General features: G+C 40.1%; 2 protein-coding genes across 4 annotated transcripts in view; one reads left to right on the forward strand and one right to left on the reverse strand.

Annotated features, from left to right (window-relative positions):
• Window positions 1-14,292, reverse strand: part of ucmaa (upper zone of growth plate and cartilage matrix associated a) — a 49,176-nt gene extending 34,884 nt beyond the window's left edge. The window contains exon 1 of the mRNA XM_080886615.1: window positions 14,206-14,292. The gene's annotated coding sequence lies outside the window, so the exon portion shown is untranslated. The remainder of the gene's footprint in view (window positions 1-14,205) is intronic.
• Window positions 1-21,309, forward strand: part of cdk17 (cyclin dependent kinase 17) — a 54,084-nt gene that overhangs the window by 9,208 nt on the left and 23,567 nt on the right. The window contains exons 1-3 of one of the 3 annotated variants that reach the window (XM_080886611.1): window positions 1,647-1,745; window positions 17,294-17,438; window positions 20,612-20,776. In XM_080886611.1, coding sequence (XP_080742737.1) covers window positions 17,312-17,438; window positions 20,612-20,776 — 292 coding nt within the window. In that variant the 5' untranslated portion in view covers window positions 1,647-1,745; window positions 17,294-17,311. Of the gene's footprint in view, window positions 1-1,646; window positions 1,746-15,619; window positions 15,751-17,293; window positions 17,439-20,611; window positions 20,777-21,309 lie in introns of those variants that run through there. The other 2 variants (XM_080886609.1, XM_080886610.1) reach the window with 2 other exon arrangements.

A 21,309-nucleotide genomic window follows, 5' to 3' on the forward strand; every position in this document is an offset into this window, starting at 1 on the left:
GGGGGATGCGTGACAGAAACCCATTCAAAAGACAGAGTCGAAGAGGAGGAGCAGATGGAAGTAGGGAGGATTAGAGTTCTGTTTTACACATATGAAAGTAGGGCTGCTCGATTATGGCAAAAATGATAATCACGATTATTTTCACTGAAATTAAGATCGCGATTATTTGACGATATTTATTTAACCCTTTAAGACCTACCATAGAACCAAGTCTGCCAGAGCTTATATTATTTTTTTTACATGTTGTAGTGCCATTTGTGGGAGCATTTCAAGTTGCTATACAACTGTTATAGCCCATATTTTAATAATATGTATGCATTAAGTCCATAGTAACTACATTAATTGCAAAAAAGTGCAATAAACTACAAAAAAATTGAAAATTGTTTTTGTTTTTTAACATATATTTCTACTTGGAGAAATTTAAGAGGTTTATCCCTCAAAACTTTAAATACAAAAAAGTTTATTTTGAGTGTCTTCATAGTTTTATTTTGGAGATACAGCAATTTTTATATACTGCAGGAAAAACAAAAACAATCCTATGATGCAAATTTGCAAAGAAAACAGCAGGTGCATCAAAATAAACTATTTCCAGCAGTGCAATTCGAGTTCTAAGCATCCCAGAAACTATTCAGAAAAGTCAAACATGACCAGTATCCGATTGTTCAGTCTGACGTCACTAGCCGTGTCTGGGTCTAAACTCCGCTGCAGGTCCATATATCAAACGATCACTATGGCATTACTGAGAGTTGAAAAACTGTCTAAAGTCTTTCATCTTTAATAAAATGATCAGCGTTCTGCTCTACCAGGTGTAACAATTGACTTTAACATCCAGGCATCCATGAAAACGGAATTTATGACATTTAACGGAGTTAGAAGTTAGCAGGGAGTTAGCTCGCTAGCTTCTATCTAAATACAATATAGCATGTCCTGACTGCGGGGTTTTGGAAACAAATGAAAAAGTACAGCTCTGTTATCACTTCCAGCATGAATGAAGACAGAAAACTAAACAGCAGTGACGTTTGTAGGGTTACTGAACTGGGCTAGCTGGTATATAATGATGTGCTACGTGACCGCTAGCGACACAGCTATGTTAGCATAATATAAACAAGCTAACTTTTTTCCCACTCGATAAAAGTTAACGTGAGTGCTCTCGGTGGTCATGAACAAATGTAATCGCATGGCAGGATGCTGTAAAAGGACCAAAGTTCAGCCAGGAGAACAACTGAGATAATCCATCCACAATACGAGGTTAGTCGTTCATATACTGCTGCATGGGCTGGGCTGTAGTTACATCCTAAGGTTTTAAAAACTGAGCTTAAATAAATGATTAGTGGTAATAAAAGCCGAGGGAGGTCAACAGGGATCACTGACTGTTTTAGGAGCTTTTTGAGATCAAATAGAAGAAAATACATTACATTAAACATGTTAACAACACAAAAGCCATATTAAACGCAAACTACTTTAGACCCGGAAGTAAGATTCGTCGCGTCATCACTGAACAACCGGATAGGCTTTTAAGGCCTACAAGTAAAAAAAAACTACATTTTCCGCAAAAATGACATCACTTCCGGTTTCGGGCAGGAAATGGCGGACATGTGATAGTTAGCGGTGACGTCTGTTTCAATGTGCGAAGTGTTACGAACAGCTGATCGGCAAAGCGTGTTTCTGGAATATTATGTTTTTGTTCCTGCAAGCAATTTATGTGGGAGGAAACCGTGACCGAGTACAAGCTGATGGCATAAGATGTAAGTTTCATATGCAAAACAAATTATTGCGCTAGCTTACACGGTTCATGTTCTACAGGGATTTAAAAATAGTTACACAAAACAGAGCGTGCTGCTCTGACCGGCTTTAAAGGGTTAACAATAACAATGTATTGAATAATGACTTTAAAAAATAATATAAAATAGTGTGCAACACCACTGAAGTTTTTTTTTACCTCTCTTTTCAACCAACGGCAGTCACTCTCCTCTCCTAATAACTTCTGCTTAGCTTTCAGAGCTTCCCTCGGGTCCTCTTAATCAGCGGTCTCCAACCTTTTTTGCGCCACGGACAGGTTTATGCCCGACAATATTTTCACGGACCGGTCTTTAAGGTGTCACGGATAAATGAGGGAGGGGCTAATAATCGGCTCAGTCATTTTTAATGTTCGTTGAAAGCCCAGATCGTAATCGTGATTAAAATTCGATTAATTGAGCAGCCCTATATGAAAGGCTACCTCAAAGCTGTCAGCAGTTAAGCAGTGTTTTTGTATTTTGTCATCAGATGTGGGTCACTCTAGCTGCTGTTGCATTTATGCAACTGAAATGAATTTAAAAGCTTTAAAATGTGGCTATATTTTGCTTGTTTTTAAACTCTGTGGGACACAGACTGACAGTGCCCAACACTGGTCTGTGACTCATTGGTCAGATACAGCACTGTTGTTGCATTATCATTACTATGTGCAAATATATAGCACATATATTTATTTTTGTGGCAGAATAAATCATCATTGGGAAGAATGTTTTTTTTGTGTGTTTGTGTGTTGTTGTATTTTTTATTTTTTTGTATTATTTCTTTAGTTCTGTTTTTGTTTTGTGTGAGTGCTTGCATGTAATCTTAACATCGCATAATTCCCTGTCTTCTCTCTGCTGGAATGTGCCATCTGTTTGGACCAACCAAACATCCACACAGGAAAATACACATTCTTGAGTGTTGCGTTCATCCAGCTGTGTGTGTGTGTGTGCATGCATGCATGCATGCATGCCAGTTAGACCGGAAGCTTCTTGTTAACCCTGGTTAATCTGGTGAACGTTAAGACGGATGAGCATCACATAGCAGGAGGAATAACAGTAGGACCGAGAAGAAGGAAGGTGTTGTTTTCAAACACATTGTTATTGTGTAGTTTGAAGTGTCAGCGTAGTAGCTGGAGGAGCAAATTGAAAAAGAGAATTGACAGCAGGTGGTTAGTGTCCTTTTAGTTTTTGGAAATACAAACGGATACTTTTTTTTTTTTTTGCTGCCTTAAAAAGATCTCCAAGAGTTGAGAGTGAAAGACATGGGGCAAAGCAGGACGGACTCAAACCCGGACCAGCTGCGTCCGGGTTTGAGTCCGTCCAGGTCACCTGCTCATTGAGCTAAACCAGTTTTCTCAACAGTACATCAATACATAAGTGAGCTTAAAATGTCTGTTTATGGCTTCCTGTTGTACTGTGTAGCAGGCCATAGAAAGCAGAACTTAAACAAAATTTAAAGCTGTGGTTGGCTTTGGAGCACACTTCTACAAGTCAGTAGTAACAAGTAGAGCAGGGCGATATGACCAAAAATATTTATCACGATATACATTTGAAAATTTGCGATAACAATATAACTGACGACATAATTGACACTAGACAAAATACTTTACAACTCCACAACTTTGATGGGTTTTTTTGCACTAATAATGTATTTTCACTTAAACAAGCAGCTGTTTTTTATGTGCATTAAAGTTATATAAAAATGTAACAGTGCAAATGCAAATTCCTTGCTGACAGTTTAACCAAAAGGCATTTCCAGTGGAAATTGGCCGACATCCTCAGCATAACCATGTATAATATCCACAAAACTTAAAAAGAGGTTATACACACACACAATACGGTCGTACTAAAGTTGTACTAAAACATTTGACAGATTTTCAAGCGCTGTGTACATAAAATCGTTTCGAGGTCAGTAAACACAACCAGAATTCATACAATAAGGCACACAGGATTATAAGAGGCACTGTAGATTTTCAGAATTGGATTGATTTTAAGTGTGCCGTATTTTCCAAAAAACACGGCAATAACGACGGTCCGCTAGCATGCTCTACCAAAAATAGTGCTTTGTTGTGTATCTGATGGACAAAAGCTAAACCAGTTCCACACCACTGAAGTTGCAGCATTTTTACAAACCAATTCTGGTTCATCAGTTTCATTCAACGATCTGCTTTCGTCCTTCTCATTCTGCGTCACCGCCATGTGAGTATGTAAACAAAGGCACTGCGCATGCGCGTTTACCCATATTCTATTGCGATATTTCATTTTCTTATCGTTGCCCAAAATTACACCAGTATTACCGTGAACGGTATGATATAGCCCAGCCCTAGTAACAAGTCACCTATTTATGCAAGTACATGCAACAATGAGCTAAACGAGGCCACACAAACATCATTCATGGGAAATAAAACTACTAGTTGCAGATTGCACTAGATGACAATCACGCTCACTACACAAACAAAACAGATTGTGTGTGTGAGTGGAAGAGGACACAGAGAGCAGCAACACTTACTGAAACAGCACCAGGTGCCTGCCTGTTTGTTTTTTGTGAACTCAGGAGCAATGTGGGAAACCAGTAGCTGTATTAGGCACCAGCTAATTCTGTCATGTAAAGTCGTGTAATAACAGTTGAAAAAATGTGGGTTGCTCGTCATAGAATCCACCCATGAGACAAATGGTTTTTTTGGGAATCCTTACATTTTGGTTGATTGTCCATGAAGATAATGAAAATACAGATTGCATTTGTGGTGGAAGGGGGGCTACAGGGGAGTTTGCATCTGACTTTATTTTGCTTTGCTATTTGAAGAAGTGCCACCCAAACTTCTGAAACCTGTAGTGATCTCTGGCTTTTCATAATTCTTCTGTTTGTACATTCCCGCTGATCTCAGGATTTCTCACACCTGTATGATACTGTAAGGCAGCATCAGAAAATAGCTTCTAGGTGCAAGGCACTATACACAGTACAAAAAAAAAATCACAAAACTGACATACAGTTTTCGTGACCTTCTTTATGTAAGGCTGTAAACATTTTTAATGCCCTTTTGTTGGACATTTTAACATCTGAGTGCACACTGACAAATTCTTTGGAGTCAGCCTCCCTGTGAAAAACAGTTGTTTAATACAGTAACAAAAAGAGCTGAGTGATTAAATTCATGTTCATTACTATGATGTACATCATCATAGTACATCTGGTAATTGCATTCCTTTTATATGAAAACATTGAGGAGTCCAACTTTAAACAAAAAAAAAATACTCTAGAAAATGTGGTTCATTTTCAAGCCATGCTCCACTCTGCTTACGTCAGTGTTCGTGTTTGTGTTGAATTGTATACAGTTACCTAGATTGCACCAGAGCAGTCTACGTGCTGCTGATGGCTCTGCCGCCTACCGAGAGAGAGAGAGTATGTGTGTGTGTGTGTGTTTGTGGACTGATTACAATGCTGGTGTGAACAACTGATAAGAGGATAATCTATCCTGCACGCGATCGCCGCTTTGTAATTGGAAGACGGATAAGGTGTATTGCCTTTGGTGTGACCTCAGGCTTACCGGCCTCCCTGCACAGACGTACATACACATGCAGCGTGTTTGTTTCTTTGAAGCTCACCCTCCTCTTGTTGCAAACAGATGACACTGGAGTGTCTGGGCGTGCAGTCAAATCGTGAGTGTGTGCGTCTGTGCATGGATGTGTGTGTCTCTGTCAGCTGAGTTCCTTGTATGTTTTGTGGCCTGTGGGCTTTGTGTTTTGTTTTTTTGTTTTTTTGTTTTTTTTTTGTGTGTCATGTGGCAAAAAGAGCTATGGGGTAATGGTGCTCTATGTGCTGTGTTAACATATGTTTGTTTGTGTGTGTATTCAGCTGACAGACCCTGCGGCATTTTTTTTTTCTCACCTAAAATTAACTCCAACGCACTCTTCCTCTCAATCTTTATCTTCATTCTTTCCATCTCCCCCATTATGCCTCAAGATCTGCGTTCTTCTTCTTCCTCTCTTCCTTGTTCTTTCTCTCTCCTTTCAGGATCACATTTTGTTTATGTCTCTCTGTCATAGATTATCACTTAGTTGTTTTTAATGGAAGCAATTAAGCGTGGACTGTTTTGATACAGTAGGTAGACACTAGAAGCATAAACCAAACTGAGATATTTGTCAGGTACACTTTCACATCCATTTAACTGATATGATCACATTTGATCATTTTATATGAACTGTTTTACTCTTCTTGGGCGAAAAAACAATACAGTATTTTTTTTTTTTTTGTTTCTACACTTAAAATTTTAAATTTGTTAATGTAAGTCTTAGTGGCCTACATGTAACTCTTTCTCGAGGATAGCCCATGCCAGAAGGGATATGTAATCACACCTGTTAGTAGGATTGTCACGATGTTAGAATTTCAAACTTGATACCGATACCCAGGAAAATACTTTATCACTGTTGATACCGTGGGAAAAATTTTGACCCCATCAAAGTTCATCGTCTTGTCTACATCTCCCAACAGCCTCTCTTACTCTCTCATCCAATCCTCACACTGCTCCGCCTTAGTCTGCAGCTCTTCAGCCTTGAAATCAATCTAATTCTGCTGCCCTGCTCCAGATTTCACTCTTTATATGCTAAGATTAGTTCTCCACACTCTGGACTCTCTGCTCTGTTCAGGTTAGGCTGTAGCTGAAGGTCATAATGAAGATCACTTAGTAAATTGAAGCTTCATCTTCGGGCTTAATCCTGTCTCACTTGGATTACTGATGATGTCAAAGCTATGTGAATGCCATGCTTCATCCTACGCTGCACTATACACAAGACCTTGATAAACACAGTGTTTAAATTGAGGGCTGGGCAGTGGGGAACAGAAATTATAGCTCAGTATTTTTAGATTGAATGGCCTTACACAATACAAAAATGACATGTGAGATATGAAAATCACTTTTGTTTAAACATGCTGGTCAAAAGCAGTTGGTGTCTCAGTCAGGAGCAGCTGCACTGTCAGGAAAATTTGTAAAAACCATCTGATGTTTAAAATAAGCATATCCTGTTTTTGCTCATTTTGGGGCAGTTTTATATCTTTGCAGTACGATTCTGAGCAGTAAGTTACTTACAGTACAGGGCTGCAGGTAAGACCCCAAGCAGACAGGAGCAAAATAGATTAGAGCCACCTAAAAGAATCAATGCTGGTTTAAGTGTACACTATATTTAGAACATCTTTATCACTTTACGTAGCGTCAGACAGCTCTTTCCAACAAAGAAGTAAAGCTGTTAGATACCTCCAGACCCCAGTGACAAAAAAGTCACTTTATCTCATAAAACACAGCAGTTTTCTGCTACTGCTTCCTCTGTTATTAGTTAGGTGGTGTTATTGTGTGGCTTTGGTATTTTAATTGGTTAGTTGACTAACCAAAGCCACACAACTGTGCAAAAGTGAAAACCTACAATTTCTTCAAGGTCTCCTATTTTTTATTAACAACGTTTGGTGGATTTGAAAAGAGCAACACTTAGAATTTTAACATTAATTTAGCTTCTAACGCCAAACTTTGAGCTGTTCCTCATTGTTGCCCCAGAGCTGCGTCTCCCAGGTTGCTGCAGGAAATCTTTGAAAGCTAATTTAAGTTTAAGGAAAATGTTGATCTGTCTGTGCCAAAACATGTGAAGACTTTATTGCAACATCAAACTTCCGTTTATATGTGCAAACTTTTCTAATTATCAATTGAGAAACGGTGCTAAGGTGGACCTGAGAGGTCAAATACACTGCAACTTAAGAAAACATCTGCACATAGAAAAAGTGTTGCAAAAGCACCCAAAAAGTTGAATACAACAAAATGGAAGTAGGAAAAAAAAGCAAATCTCAAAACACAACTAAGGTTTTATTGGGGAGACGATAACGTGACGGGACAGCTGTGAAAGTGAAGGAAACTGGTTTCAAAAAAGGAGAGGGTTGGTCAGTGTATGATGCAGGTAATGGGTTTTAATCACACACGTCACATAATACTATAGATCGGGGTAGGCAACTTGAGGCCTCGACTGCCGGTGTCCTGGGATTTTAGATGTGTCCTTGATACAACGCAGCTGATTTAAATTGCTAAATGACCTCCTCAACATGTCTTGAAGTTCTCCAGAGCCCTGGTAAAGAACTAATCATTTGATTCAGGTGTGTTGACACAGGGAGATATCTAAAACCTGCAAGACACCAGAACCCAAGGCCTGGAGTTGCCTACCCCTGCTATAGATACATATTCACTGTTAGCACTTTACTGTTAGCTTCACACATTTTTTTTTTTTTTTTTGTTTTGTTCTATTGAGAAAACCCCTTAGGAGCAAGCACTCGGTGACAGTGGGAAGAAAAAACTCCTTTTAAACAGGAAGAAACCTTTGACAGAACTTGACTCAAAGAGGAGCAGCCATCTGCCCCAACCTCATTTGTGAAGGTTGGGGCTGAACTGAAATTGTGCTGAACTGAAATTGTACACAGCATCCTCTTAGCATATACATTTTGCGACTGAGAGCCTGTGGACATGCTTCTGTTCCTCTGTATATTATTTTAGAGATGGAAGCAGAAACATGGTTATAGACTCTCGTTACATCACATTTTATCTAAATTGGAGCATTTTCAGTCACAATGTACAGTACAACTCACTTAACACATGGCACAACAGATTACAGATCACTTCGATTTGCTGCTGCAAGAAGTTCTTTCTTCTTTTTCCGATCATACTACATTCTTCCTGTTACTCAGCACTCTGAAGTGCTGTGATGGTGCATTAACATTAGCATTGCAAATGACCATGTGGGTGATTCTGGTGTCAACTAGAAAAGCTAACTTCAATCTCACTTCACTTTTTATCCCCACCGAAACCGTTCTCACTTGTTCCTGTTTTCCTCCTACATCTCTTCATCACCCAAAGGCATGCTTTCATTCATGCTCATTGGTCATTTCCCATTCATTAACATTGCAAGCTTTTGTGCACTTGCAGGCACACACATACAGGGTTATTTCAGCTCAGCCCTCTGGGTCAGTCATGCTGAAGCTCCTTTTTTCAGTTTTTAGACAAACAAAACAAAGGGTCTTTCAGTGAAAAGCGCCCACTGCGCTGGGCAATAGCACTGATGCTCTCTCTGTGTGTGTGTGTGTGTGTGTGTGTGTGTGTGTGTGTGTGTGTGTGTGTGTGTGTTTTCTTATAGGCTCACAAACACATACTTGTGACTGTACTCAGTAGGCTTTAGATAAAATGCATGCTTGAAAGCTGATGACAGTGCTAATAGTTTTGCAGTGACACTATGCTTGCAGATCAGAATAATTTTTCTTTAATTAATTTTCGTTGGTGTTTAAAAGCCTCCAAAACAAAGATTGGCAGATTTCAAAGTGGTTTTAGTGAGATGTAGGGATTCATCCACCCTGTTGGCTTTAGGGAAGGGACATCCTTTCATCTGTTTGAAGTCTTTGTCCTCGTGCACATCGTGTAAGACAGATGGTGGTACTTTGATTGTAACGTATACCAGCAGTGTGAGGGGAAACTCCCTGGTGTCTGTGTGCGCCCTGCTGTGATCTGATGATATGAGTGGTGTAAGGAAGCCCGAGGCAGACATACGCATCTTTTATCCTAAGTGGTAAATGAAGGAAAATGAAAAGTCAGCACCTGCGCGAGGTTGGATTTCGCCTTCGAGCTTTGTTTTGGGCGATTTGTATTTTGTTTTCCATATAAACTTGTCCGACTATGGCGCTTGTCACCATCTCATTCAAAGAGCTGTGACTTCCACCATCTGTAGGCAGCGAGCAGCCTGCAAATGTGGGAGAAATGGAGCAGAGAGCCAGATAGATGTCACTCGACAATTGAATTATTACACAATCTGCAAATAAAGGAAATGTTGTGAAACAGATGCGGTGTTAGATAATGTGAACGGTTTGGATGACGGCAACGTTAAGCTTACGTGTCACATCAAAGATTACAGGCCACTTTGATCAACGCTATACATAAAAGGAGAAAAGCAAAGAGTGACTAAATGAGTAATACTTGGGCTTCTCCATGTTCCTAGCTTTAAAACCTAAGCTACAAGACACTTTTTTTTACATGTAGAAAACTAAAGAAATCTTCCAAAATTGATATGTACTGTATTTTCTATCAAATGTCATTCACTGTGAGCACAAAGCTTTGTGGTGCCTTGCCTGTGCCTGCTTTTGGCAACGACTCTAAGCCCGTTTTCTGTGGAAATGCAGGAAACTGGTTCTAATTTAGGCACCAGCATCGACACCACAGTAGTGGAGGTAAAAGAGGAGTATTTGTATTTGTTAGGGATCATTTTTAGTAAGTGCGTACGCCAAAAAATTCAGGCTACATATTTGACCTTCAAAAGCTCTTAAGTAGCTATAATTATTATTGTAGTTCATATAAAGCTAAATTAAACAGAAACATGTATAATTATCCAGCCAGCCAAATTTTAGTGGTTAACATAATCCCAAATTTTTACAGATATTTAAAAATAAACATCCCGTCCTCTAAAATGTCCCAAATAGATGGCATCATCTGGACAATGGATTAAATATGAATGGTTTGCTTACTGACTGCTTTGTCTGGTTCTGTCTAGCAAGTGTAGGAATGTTTAATCATTTAGTTTATTCACCATATGCATTTCTAATTTTGAACACAAGCATTTTTGGGATTTTAAAAAACAGAAATAAAAGGTAAAATCTGAACGTTTTGGTTTTGTATCGGGAGATTTTGCTGTTTTAGACCATTTACATCAGTACCAAGTTATTACTGTGTCCCATTGAGACTTTCTGTTTTGTAAGAATGGCCTAGTCAAAAGGCAGTTCATCACACAAACCCAAAAGCTCACACAATGACTCGATAATCCTTGAGGGATGAACCACAAATAAAACTTAATCATTAATAAGCAGATCAGTGTGGCATGTGACATCACTTTCCCGTTTGGGTCCCGTTCAGTCCTGGCTCCTTTATGTCCGCTCTCCAAAAAGAAACTGATGATTTTATCTATTTTAAAAGCAGTTGTGATTCTCATATGAGAGGCTCTATTTTGAGAAACTGCTTTAACAATATTAGCTGTTGTTTTTCCCTTTGAGAAGAAGCGGTGCTGGTGACTATTTAACCTTCTGTTCATTGTTCCTGCTCCGATTCTGTCACGTCTGTAAACATTTATAGAATGGAGAGGAGTATTAAAGGACAGCTCGTTTTTGACATAAGCTGATAAAAATAGCATCTGATGGTGTTTGTACAACAGCTTAGGCTCTGAAGCGTATGCACAGACTTCAAAAAATTGACATAAGTATAGTTAATGTTTTTAGTAGGATCAGAATTCACTTTGACAGTAAATGATAAGCTGAAACTAAATAATTCCTCTTAAATAATGGCCTTGAGAACAGGGCTTCAGTTTGGGGAAATGCAGTCAGTGACTGCGTGAATTAGGGAACAAACAATATTAATAACAGGAACGGCAATGTCACTGAATAAATCCTGTTTAAATCCTCCATTTAGTTGTGCTGTAAATATTCTGCACACCAGCTGTTAGTCTGTTGTGCTTGATGTGTTATCTGCCCCGAGTGGTTGATCCACACATTACCAAGTGGGACTGGAAGCAAATGGACTGAGTGAACTTGAAAATGTATGTGTCTGATTTAGAGCAGATAGCAAGAAAACAGTGGTCCATTCTAGGGTACTGAGGGAGGATTCACACAGATGGCTTTCAGCTTTCAATGCTCTCGCTTCTCATTCACTTTGAATGGAGTGACATCATGTGTTGCCTAACTGAGTGTTGGATCCCATGCTTTGTTTTTCTCCCTCTGATTGAAAGTCAACATAAACAAATGCTCCAGCATGGCAAGTAGCCAGTAAGATCACATCATACAGACATCATTTTTTTCTGCTGTTAATTGCATTAGAAAGTTTAATTGCTGGATAGCGCTACACGGTGACCTTTTCTTGATGTGTTGAGCTTATATGCAGACATGCAGGAAATGTCTTCTGTATTAGTTAGCCGAATTTTATTTTAAAAAACTAATTTTCAAGGGTTTTTTTTATACTTATAGAGAGAGCTGCAAAATTATCACATAATTAAACTGGAGGGGCGGCAAGATGCATACGATTTTAAGTATAATAGTTGGGATTGTGCTGCAGTTGCCTGTTATTGGACTTGGAGCAAAAGGGAAATGGACTGATTCTTATATAGTGCTTTTCTCCTCTCCCAGAGGACTCAAAGCGCTCTATACAACATGCCACATTCACCTATTCACACGTGGACTGTTTCGAGTGCTTTCTAACTACCATTAACACTCCGATGGAGAGATGCATTGGAGAGCAACTTTTATATCCTTGGGTTTAATATCTTTCCCAAGGATATTTGGCATGCAGAGAGCCATGGATTGAACCACCGACCTTCCGATCAGTAGATGACCTGTTCTACCTTCTGAGCTACAGACACCTCAGTTATACTTTTCCTTATTTCCTTATTGTGAAACACATGTAGAATTACTCAGCGGGTTAAAAGTAGCTTATATTAAACATGGCCAGAGTTTTAAATACTCAGGTGACCACATGTAGAAGGAATTCCCTGTGCAGCAAAAACTGAAGGCTCAGCTTCAGAAAGTATTTTCTACTCTTACTGTGATGTCAGTCAGAGTGGATATTCCTAATATGGTCATTGCAGGTTGTACCCACCGACTGTTAAAACCTTTTATTTGCGAGTGGCAGTCAATCAGAAGGAAGGTGGAGCTAAAACAGCTTGAAGGCCCTTGATAGGATTGTTTTATACTTTGAACCATGCAACAGTGTTGTAATAGAATTAACAATAAACATATAGGCTATGTAAAATCCCCCCTTTAGTATTGCAGGACACCCTAGTATGCCATAAAAACACAGTTAAAAGGAAAAACATACACTCATCATGTAAGCTTAACTGGGTAGGCTCTAAAGAGCACTTGTTTTTAGTGAATAAATATTGTGTAATTACAATGAGAACATGGACTAGCAGGATTTGGGAATCACACTTCAGTGGTCACCGGGAGTGCTAGCAGTTTCAATTCCCAAGCCTGTGATATGCTAAATTGTACTAATGAAACCAAACCTAATTTCAGGCTGGACACCCCCACCCCGACCAGCGAATCTTTCTTGACAGTACTGTACACGCTTGCAGTCACTTGGGTGATTTCATGGCTCTTAACCAAACACAAAGGCTCCATTATGGCTCCGCTCACTGAAATAAACTCACTTTCTCTCCCCTATTCCTTCTCGCCCATTTTGTCCTCTTCCATCTCCTCCCACTCTTCCGCCTCCTCTTTAAATTCACACTTTCACCCACTTCTCTCTGAAATCAAATCTAAAGCCATATTTTCCATTTTGTTACCTCATTCTCGTGTGGAAGTGGGGGAAGACGGAAAGAAGGGGAAATAAGGCAAGGAAGACGAGGAATCGAGGAGAATGCGAGTATAATAATTAGCCCAGTAATTAGGTCTCGTCCCTAGTTCCCCCTCCCACCTTCCTGTCCTTTGAAGTTCCCTCCTCCAGACTACCTTGGATGCACTTGGGAGGCATCCAAGAGGAATGGGGGATCACAGGTGTGTGCGTGTGTGTGTGTGAGAGAGAGAGAGAAAGAGTGGGGTTTTTTTTGCAATGCTGATGATGAAAAAGAGAGAAAGTTGTGGTGCACTCCCTCAGTGTCTTTCTGTCATTGGCAGATTGCTTGTTTTTTATGTTGAAACCCCCCACCCCCGTCTCTCACTCACTCTCTCACACACACACACACACACACACACACACACACACATATATATGTGCCAGATGCTGTATTTTCAACACACACAGATTCAGACACACACACACACGTCACATGAGGTTCTTTGTTTTGGTTTGCTGCAGAGATAAAACCCGGCTCTGTTACACTTCTCTGTAAGGGAGACAAAGAGCGCTTATCTCATAACACTGAATGTGTGTGTCTGAGGGAGAGAATGCGTTTGTGTGAGTGTTTTCCAATGCAGTCATTTTATTTATGCATTGAAAAAATATTTTTTTCTTTAACTAGCTGGATTTTCAGTGTACTTAAGTCTGTTTTTTTGTTTTGTTTTGTGGGGGGTTTTCCCTTGTGGATCTGTGTCTGTAGTCATGAGATCTACATGCTGATTTAGCCACCAGGGCTAGCATGACACACTTCCTCTTGAAAAGGAGGCTAATCACACGTTAAAAGATTTAAGTTTAAAGTTCAACACAAACCCACTATAGACGGATTGGATGGGAAATTATTCTAAAAAATGCTAAAGCAATAAATAAAAGAAGTTGCCAAAATAAAACTAATATCTCTGTGAGCAGTACCTTAGCATGTTTGCAATAGCTCAACTATTTTTTAGTTCTAATACAGCCAGAGCTGGGTGGCAACAGTGGGGGTGGCAAAAACTGTCCAATAGTAGGAACAAATGCTAAAAAATAGAAAATATACTTTGGTGACTCACATGAGTAAAGTCTTTTTAAGAAACAACATCCATGCACGCACCAATCAGTCCATCCTTTTTATCTGTTTATCTGAGCCTGGGTCGCAGGGAGCAGCAGCCTAAGCAGAGAAGAGGGGACGTCCCTCTCCTCAGCCACCTTATCACCTCCAGCTTATCCAGGGGAATGCCGAGGCATCCCCAGTCCAGCCGAGAGATATAACCTCAACCTGCTCCTTTCTGTGTGGAGTAGTGGTTCTACTTTGAGGACCTCTCAATTAGAGCAGGGCAATATGACCAAAAATATTTATACTTTATTATATTATAATTTTATACATTTGAAAGTTTGCGATAACAATATAACTGACGATATAATTGACACTAGACAAAATACTTTACAACTCCACAACTTTATTAGTGCAAAAAACCCCAAAAAAACATCAATGTATTTTCACTGTTTTTATGTGCATTAAAGTTATGTGAAAATTTAACAGTGCAAATGCAAAATCCTTGCTGACAGTTTAACCAAAAGGCATTTCCAGTGGAAATTAGCCAACATATCCTCAGCATAACCATGTATAATATCTGCAAAACTTAAAAACAGGTTATACACACACAATACGGTAATATTATGATGAAGCACAGTACGTATCACTCCGCGAGGCTCCGCCTACGATAGCCGTAATGCTCAAACAATCCATCAAGCTGTGCAGGTTCGTAGCTTAGCAAAGTCGTACTAAAACATTTGACAGATTTTCGAGCGCCGTGTACGACATAAAATCATTTCAAGGTCAGTAAACACAACCAGAATTCATACATAAGGCGCACGGGATTATAAGGGACTCTGTCGATTTTCAGAAAAATCAAAGGATTGATTTTAAGTGTGCCGTATTTTCCAAAAAACACTGTAATAACGACGGCCTGCTAGCATGCTCTACCAAAAATAGTGCTTTGTTGTGTATCTGACAGACGAAAGCTAAACCAGTTCCACACCACTGAAGTTGCAGCATTTTTACAAACCAATTCTGGTTCATCCGTTTCATTCAACGATCCGCTTTCGTCCTTCTCATGCTCCGTCGCCACCATGCTTTTTTTTCTCGCCATGTGCGTATGAAACCAAAGGCACTGCGCATGCGCGTTTTACCCATATTCTATCGCGATATTTCATTTTCTTATTGTTGCCCAACATTATACCGGTATTACTGTGAACAGTATGATATGGCCCAGCCCTACTCTCAACTGCACTCTTTACTGTCTCTGAGTAAGAGGCCGGCCGCCTTTCAGATAAAGCTCATTTTCACTGTTTGTTTCTACAATCTTGTTCTTTTGGCGACTACCTAAAGCTTGCGACCATAGGTTACGGTTGTAGCTCGACTGGTAGATTGACGGCTTTGCTTTTGTACTCAGCTCTCTTTTCAACACGAGGGGGCGGCGGAGCGTCTTCATCACTGCAGCTGACGGCGCGGTTTCCTTGGATTGGGCCAACGCGTTGATGCAGTGCGGCCCCAAGCACGGGCGATCTGCAGTAACTCGCTAATGGAGATTTGTCGCGTTAATGCGGTTATGGCGGTAACGTCATTTTAACAAGATTAACGCTGACAGCACTAAAAATAACACATAACACAATTAATGAACAGAAGAAAAGTTATGCAAAATTTTGGCACTTATTTAGTTTCACTTCAGTGTTTTTTACTGACATTCATGGTCGTGATAGTTTCTGCTTCCTGCCTTTTCATTTTTAGTCTTTGCATCTTGTTAGCCAAACTGTATGGAGTAAACAAAAACATTGTTTTTTGTTGGAGGAAAGCATGTATTGTAACTGAGAACACTTGAGAGCTTGGTAGGTGTAACGTTTTTACCTGCTGCTTACCTGGTAGACCCACAGTGAACTAAGTGTTCCTAAAGTTATTTTGCATAAATTATTTTAAAAAATATTTTATTTTTGTATTATTTTGCATAATTATATTGTCAGTAATATTGTAATTTGACACACAGTGGTACTCCAGTCAGACCTTCAACAGCCTTTAACCTGCTCTGTTTTGTAGCAAAACGTCTGTGTGATGTTGATGTGCGAACGGCATCACTAAATGTTGGTTAGCATTTACTGATAGCAAAGGGGGCGAGATCAGTGTTATAGCCAAGATTAAATAGTTTTTAATCTTCAGCATTTATTGATCACACATCACTGCAGTCTGGGATGATGCTGCAATATATATTTTTCTCAGGCCTAGTTAACGCACAAAACAAACATTATGGTTTTGTGTTGGTGAGGTTACAGTCACATGTGCTGATATTGACTGAAGCCATTTTCGCTGTGCGGTGTCATGGATGATGTATTAGTGAAGGTGCGCGTGTGTGTGTGTGTGCGTGCGTGCGTGGACAGGCAGATGGGGTCTCCAGAGTATGAAGGGAGCTAACGACCTTGAGAGAGAAATGAAAAGAGAGGCATGGTGACGGCAGGGGTTAGCGTGTTTTGTGCCGAGGGTCAGGCAGCATGGGCAGGGCATTTCTGCTGCCGCTGCTTCCTCACTGCATTTCCTCCACTCAGCCTGCCTCATAAGTGCACGCACACATACTCACACTCATGCACACGCACACATTGACGAGGCGATACCGCAGCGACACAATGAACACGATCTGGCTTCAGGCAGATTGAGCAAGGTGTTTCCTGTGACCTGAACAACTGCTGCGTCAACAGAAATACATTCGTCTGGAACAACACTGGCAGGCGCTCGCAGCCGTGCACAGCGTGTACGTGTGTCTCGGCAAACTGATTTGACTCTGTCAATTAGCGCTCATTAATTTCTCCTCGTTTGAATGCGTGAGCGTGTGTGTAAGTGAAAACAGCTGTGTTCAAGTGCATGATGGTCATCCTTTATTCATGCTTCGTTCATGGTTTATTCATGTACTGTTGAAGCATTTGCAAAGTGAATGAATATTGGATTAAAAGGAGCTTTGAGTTATTCATGAGCGGAGATATTTTGGACTGTACGGGTGCTCACAAAATCTTCAACATCGCACAAGAATGCACAAAATAACAGCACAGATGAAAGCAGTCTTCTAAATGTTGCATTCTTTTGTAGCTGACTCTGTGTTTTTGTGTGTCCTGCAGGCCGCACATTGCCCTGTTATGGAAAAGATGAAGAGGATTAAGAAGCGTCTGTCATTAACACTCCGCCCCAGTCAGACCATCGACGAGTCTCTGTCAGAACTGGCTGAGCAAATGACCATTGAAGATGGTGGCACCAAGGACAACGGTATTCACCTTTTCTTTTTACAAATCCTTTTCTAAAAAAGATATGAACGTATAGAAATGTTGAAATACAAAAGAACAAAATGGTAAAAACATATTTTAGTTGCAGTGAATAAAATGAGGATGATTCATTTTAAAAGGGTTACAATTCCATTAAAAAAATCTCTGATTTGAGTCCCTGCCTGATCTGCACCAGCGTAGAAAATTCTACCAGTCTGATTTTTCTAAGTGTTTTCTTGTGCATGCCCTTCAGCTGATATGTAAAAGCTAGAAGGACACGGGGGTTTTGTATCTCGACATCTCTCAGGGACTTCTAAATTATAAATCTCTGAAGCTGATGAAGACAAAGTTCAGCATGTGTGTCAGTAACAGTTGTAAAGGCCTTCCTCCAAGTACCTCTCTACCGAGTTATGTAAGAGGAGTAAGAGCAGAGCACTTAAAGACACACACACACACACACACACACACACACACACACACACACACACACACACACACACACACTGAGAGCTTCTCAGACGATCAGAAAGTAGTCCATAGTGAATGATCATTCACAGACATCCAATCTTTTTCTGCTTTTCCCTCATATGTGCTACACCACGTCTCCAGTGAACCTTTGGGTTGATAGACACATGACCATAAGTGGCTGCTGCTTTTGATTGACAGCTGTCAGGATAAATGAACATTAATCACTTCATTAATGTGTACTTAGTTTGTAACTTTTTTTTGGTGTGACAGCATCATGATTGAAACATTAGCAAAATCCATCCGCTCACAGTTGAAAATGGATGGAGGATGCACTAAAGGACTTTGGAACTTTCTGTTCCCATCAATCGAATCAAGTGCAGAATGAAACCGTGTCTGATGTTTTTGTATGTATGTTAAAGGTCCATATGGGAGAAAGTGTTTTGTAATGTTTTCTTAGAGGAAAGGGAACTTAATTGTTGTGAGAGAGCCCCACATTATGCTTTCAAATATTTGTATACTTGGCCATTTTTCCCTCAGTATTACAATCCTTTTTTTCCGGTTTGCTGTTGTTTCTTTTTTTTAAATTATGTCCACTTAGGTCTGTGAAGGTTCTCAGTCATCCAGGTCATTGTAGTTAAAGGAGCTTGCAAAGAAAAGCGTCTGGACTTCTTTAAGTTACTTGAAGACGTTTCACCTCTCATCCGAGAAGCTTCTTCAGTTCTAAGGGTCAAATGGTGGAGAAATGATGATGATCTCAGGAATGATAATCTCACACCAACTCTCCACCATTTGACCTTAGAACTGAAGAAGCTTCTCGGATGAGAGGTGAAACGTCTTCAAGTAACTTAAAGAAGTCCAGACGCTTTTCTTTGCAAGCTCCTTTGACTATGTCCACTTAGAAAATTATTTTAGATGCCTTTTTTTTTTTTCTAATTTTGGGGTTAGAGAAAGTCTATTCTCGTGGTTGCAGAGGCATTCCCAGAGAGTAATTCCCAAAGGGAATAGTTGGACATTGAGCAGAAAACTTAAAAACAGAAACAAAACTGCTTTTACTTTGTTTGTATTTTGACTTCGCTGTTTTATTCTAATTGCTATTCAAGCAATGAAAGGTGAATCATTTCTCAGTACTGACATCTATCATTTAGGAGTAGACTGCAAACCTCCACAGACTTTTTTTTTTTTTAATCTTATTTTGAAAGCCTCTAGCCCTTCCCTTCTCTTGTTTCCCCACTGGCTGACTCACCGGTCATGTTCTTATCATGGCGATTGTCGTTATCATTCAGTTGCTTTCCCAGAGGCAATCTAGTCCCGTCCTGCAGTGGGGCATACTCTTGACTCCTCTATTTTTGACAGCAGCAGAAAGGGTACACTGCAAATACAGTTCACAGCCAAGCTTTCTTTGCATTAGCTGGCTTGACAAAGCCTAAAAACCCAGTAAAGCACAACAGTTTTGTAAATAAGACAAAAGATGAGTGCTGCAGAAAACTGTTAATCTCACACAGAGCGCTAAAATAAATGTTTTAATTCCAGTTGAATTGCTACTGTTGAATTGTAAGGTGACAGCTGGACATTAGATTTCTAAAACTTTAAACTGGATTCATTTAGACATTATTACTGTCCCACAGCCTAATAAAGGCCATGTGGAAATCCCTTTATTATGTCAGCAGTTCAAGTTGAAATCAAACTCACTGATTGAACATCTATTCTTGTGTGTTTTTATCTGTTTTAGTTGCTACAATTCCAGCAATGTAAAAGAGACTTTTACAGCAGATTAGAGTTCAACAACATATAGATATTCCTGTGTCAATGTGGTGCTTCATTCAGGTTTCAGCAAGGAGCAGCTTGACATCTTGCACATATAAGACTTATTGGCCCAAAACATAATCTATATGGCACTTAGAACATGCTGTAAATTAAAGAACTTGAAAAGATGTGGCGCTTCCAGCTGAATTTAAACCACAAGAGCCACTTTCATGACACAGAAAACTCTGACTTTAAGCTCAACATAGCCCGCTAAGCCTTTAACTAGCTGTGTAGCACACCTCTCTGAACAAGAAGTACCCTCGCAACTGCAGTCTTAAGACCTAGTTGGATTAGAAGTAATAAGCAAGATAATTATGTCAGTTGATCACTTCATTTCTTAAGAAGGACCAAAATGCTCATAGAGCGTTCGCTCTCTATATCAACCTTTGTAGTCAAGGTTTGCACAGTGTGTAGGACTTCTGTGAGCATGAGGGGATCATGTTAGGTATCCCTTTGACATCATACAGAACCAAGAGCACAAAAATCTGTATAAAACAACCTGAAGTCTCAGTCTTTGACTCACGGAGTATTTGTGTGTGTGTTTATTTGTGGTATTATTCTCCTCTTAGCATAGGTTTGTCACTCTGGGCATTACATAACTCTGGAGAATATTTGATGTCGTCTCATGTTTATTTCTACCCATCTCCCTGTAATTGAGGCTGAAGGTTGGTATTTTTTAACATTTCTGGATCTCAACTTAAATGTTAAATAAAATTCTGTTGGTTCAAACAAACCTCTGCTGCACAGTATGCATGTCACATAACCAACACATTTCAAAGGTTGAAGGAGATGGGACGTGATATTCTTTGGTGCTCCGTGCGTGCACCCGAGGATTTGTGATTCCACTGTGGAGCATCTGGGTGTCATGAAATCAGACATCCTGACACTAGCTTTGTTGTGTTTCAGAGCCCTTCATGAGGAATGGCCGCCCACCCACCTCCCACAGCATGCACTCCTTTCTGCACCAGTACACCGGTTCCTTCAAGAAGCCGCCCCTGCGCCGGCCACACAGCGTCATCGGGGGCACTCTGGGATCTTTCATGGTGATGCCGCGCCATGGCAGCCGCCTGGGTGAGAACACAACACACACACACAGCGATAGAAAAGCAGATGCCATCCAAGAGCAAACAGGAAACGTCTCACGATCCTGTGATTTCACATTTGCAGACAGATTCTGGGCATTAATCCCATGAACCCTTAGCAGGCTTGCTTTTTACCCAAGAGGCTGCTGGATGGGGGAACTCAGTCAAACGTTACGCAGTTTCCTGCGAGAACTGACTCATCACAGTCAAGCCTAGTGACGAGTCTCATCCTGACTGGTGGAAGTGAGATGATGTCCAGATGATTCAGAGCAGTAGCAGATTTCAAGGTTGGGGTTGAACAACCCACATGGTGGCAAAATGATTCACAGGATGTAGAAACATGGTCTGAGACGCTAATTCTAAATGTCGGTGAATACATCTTGATATTCAGTTCAAGTTCAAATAAAAGTGATGCTAAAATGTGGTATACATCATGGGACTTCCACACAGGACGTGCTGGGTTCAATGGGAGTTCAATTGAGCCACATTAACTGCGCGTTTGTCAAACTTTGTCCTCATAAT

The sequence above is a fragment of the Rhamphochromis sp. 'chilingali' genome, assembly GCF_963969265.1.
Source record: "Rhamphochromis sp. 'chilingali' genome assembly, chromosome: 7".
NCBI classification, from domain to species: Eukaryota; Metazoa; Chordata; class Actinopteri; order Cichliformes; family Cichlidae; genus Rhamphochromis; species Rhamphochromis sp. 'chilingali'.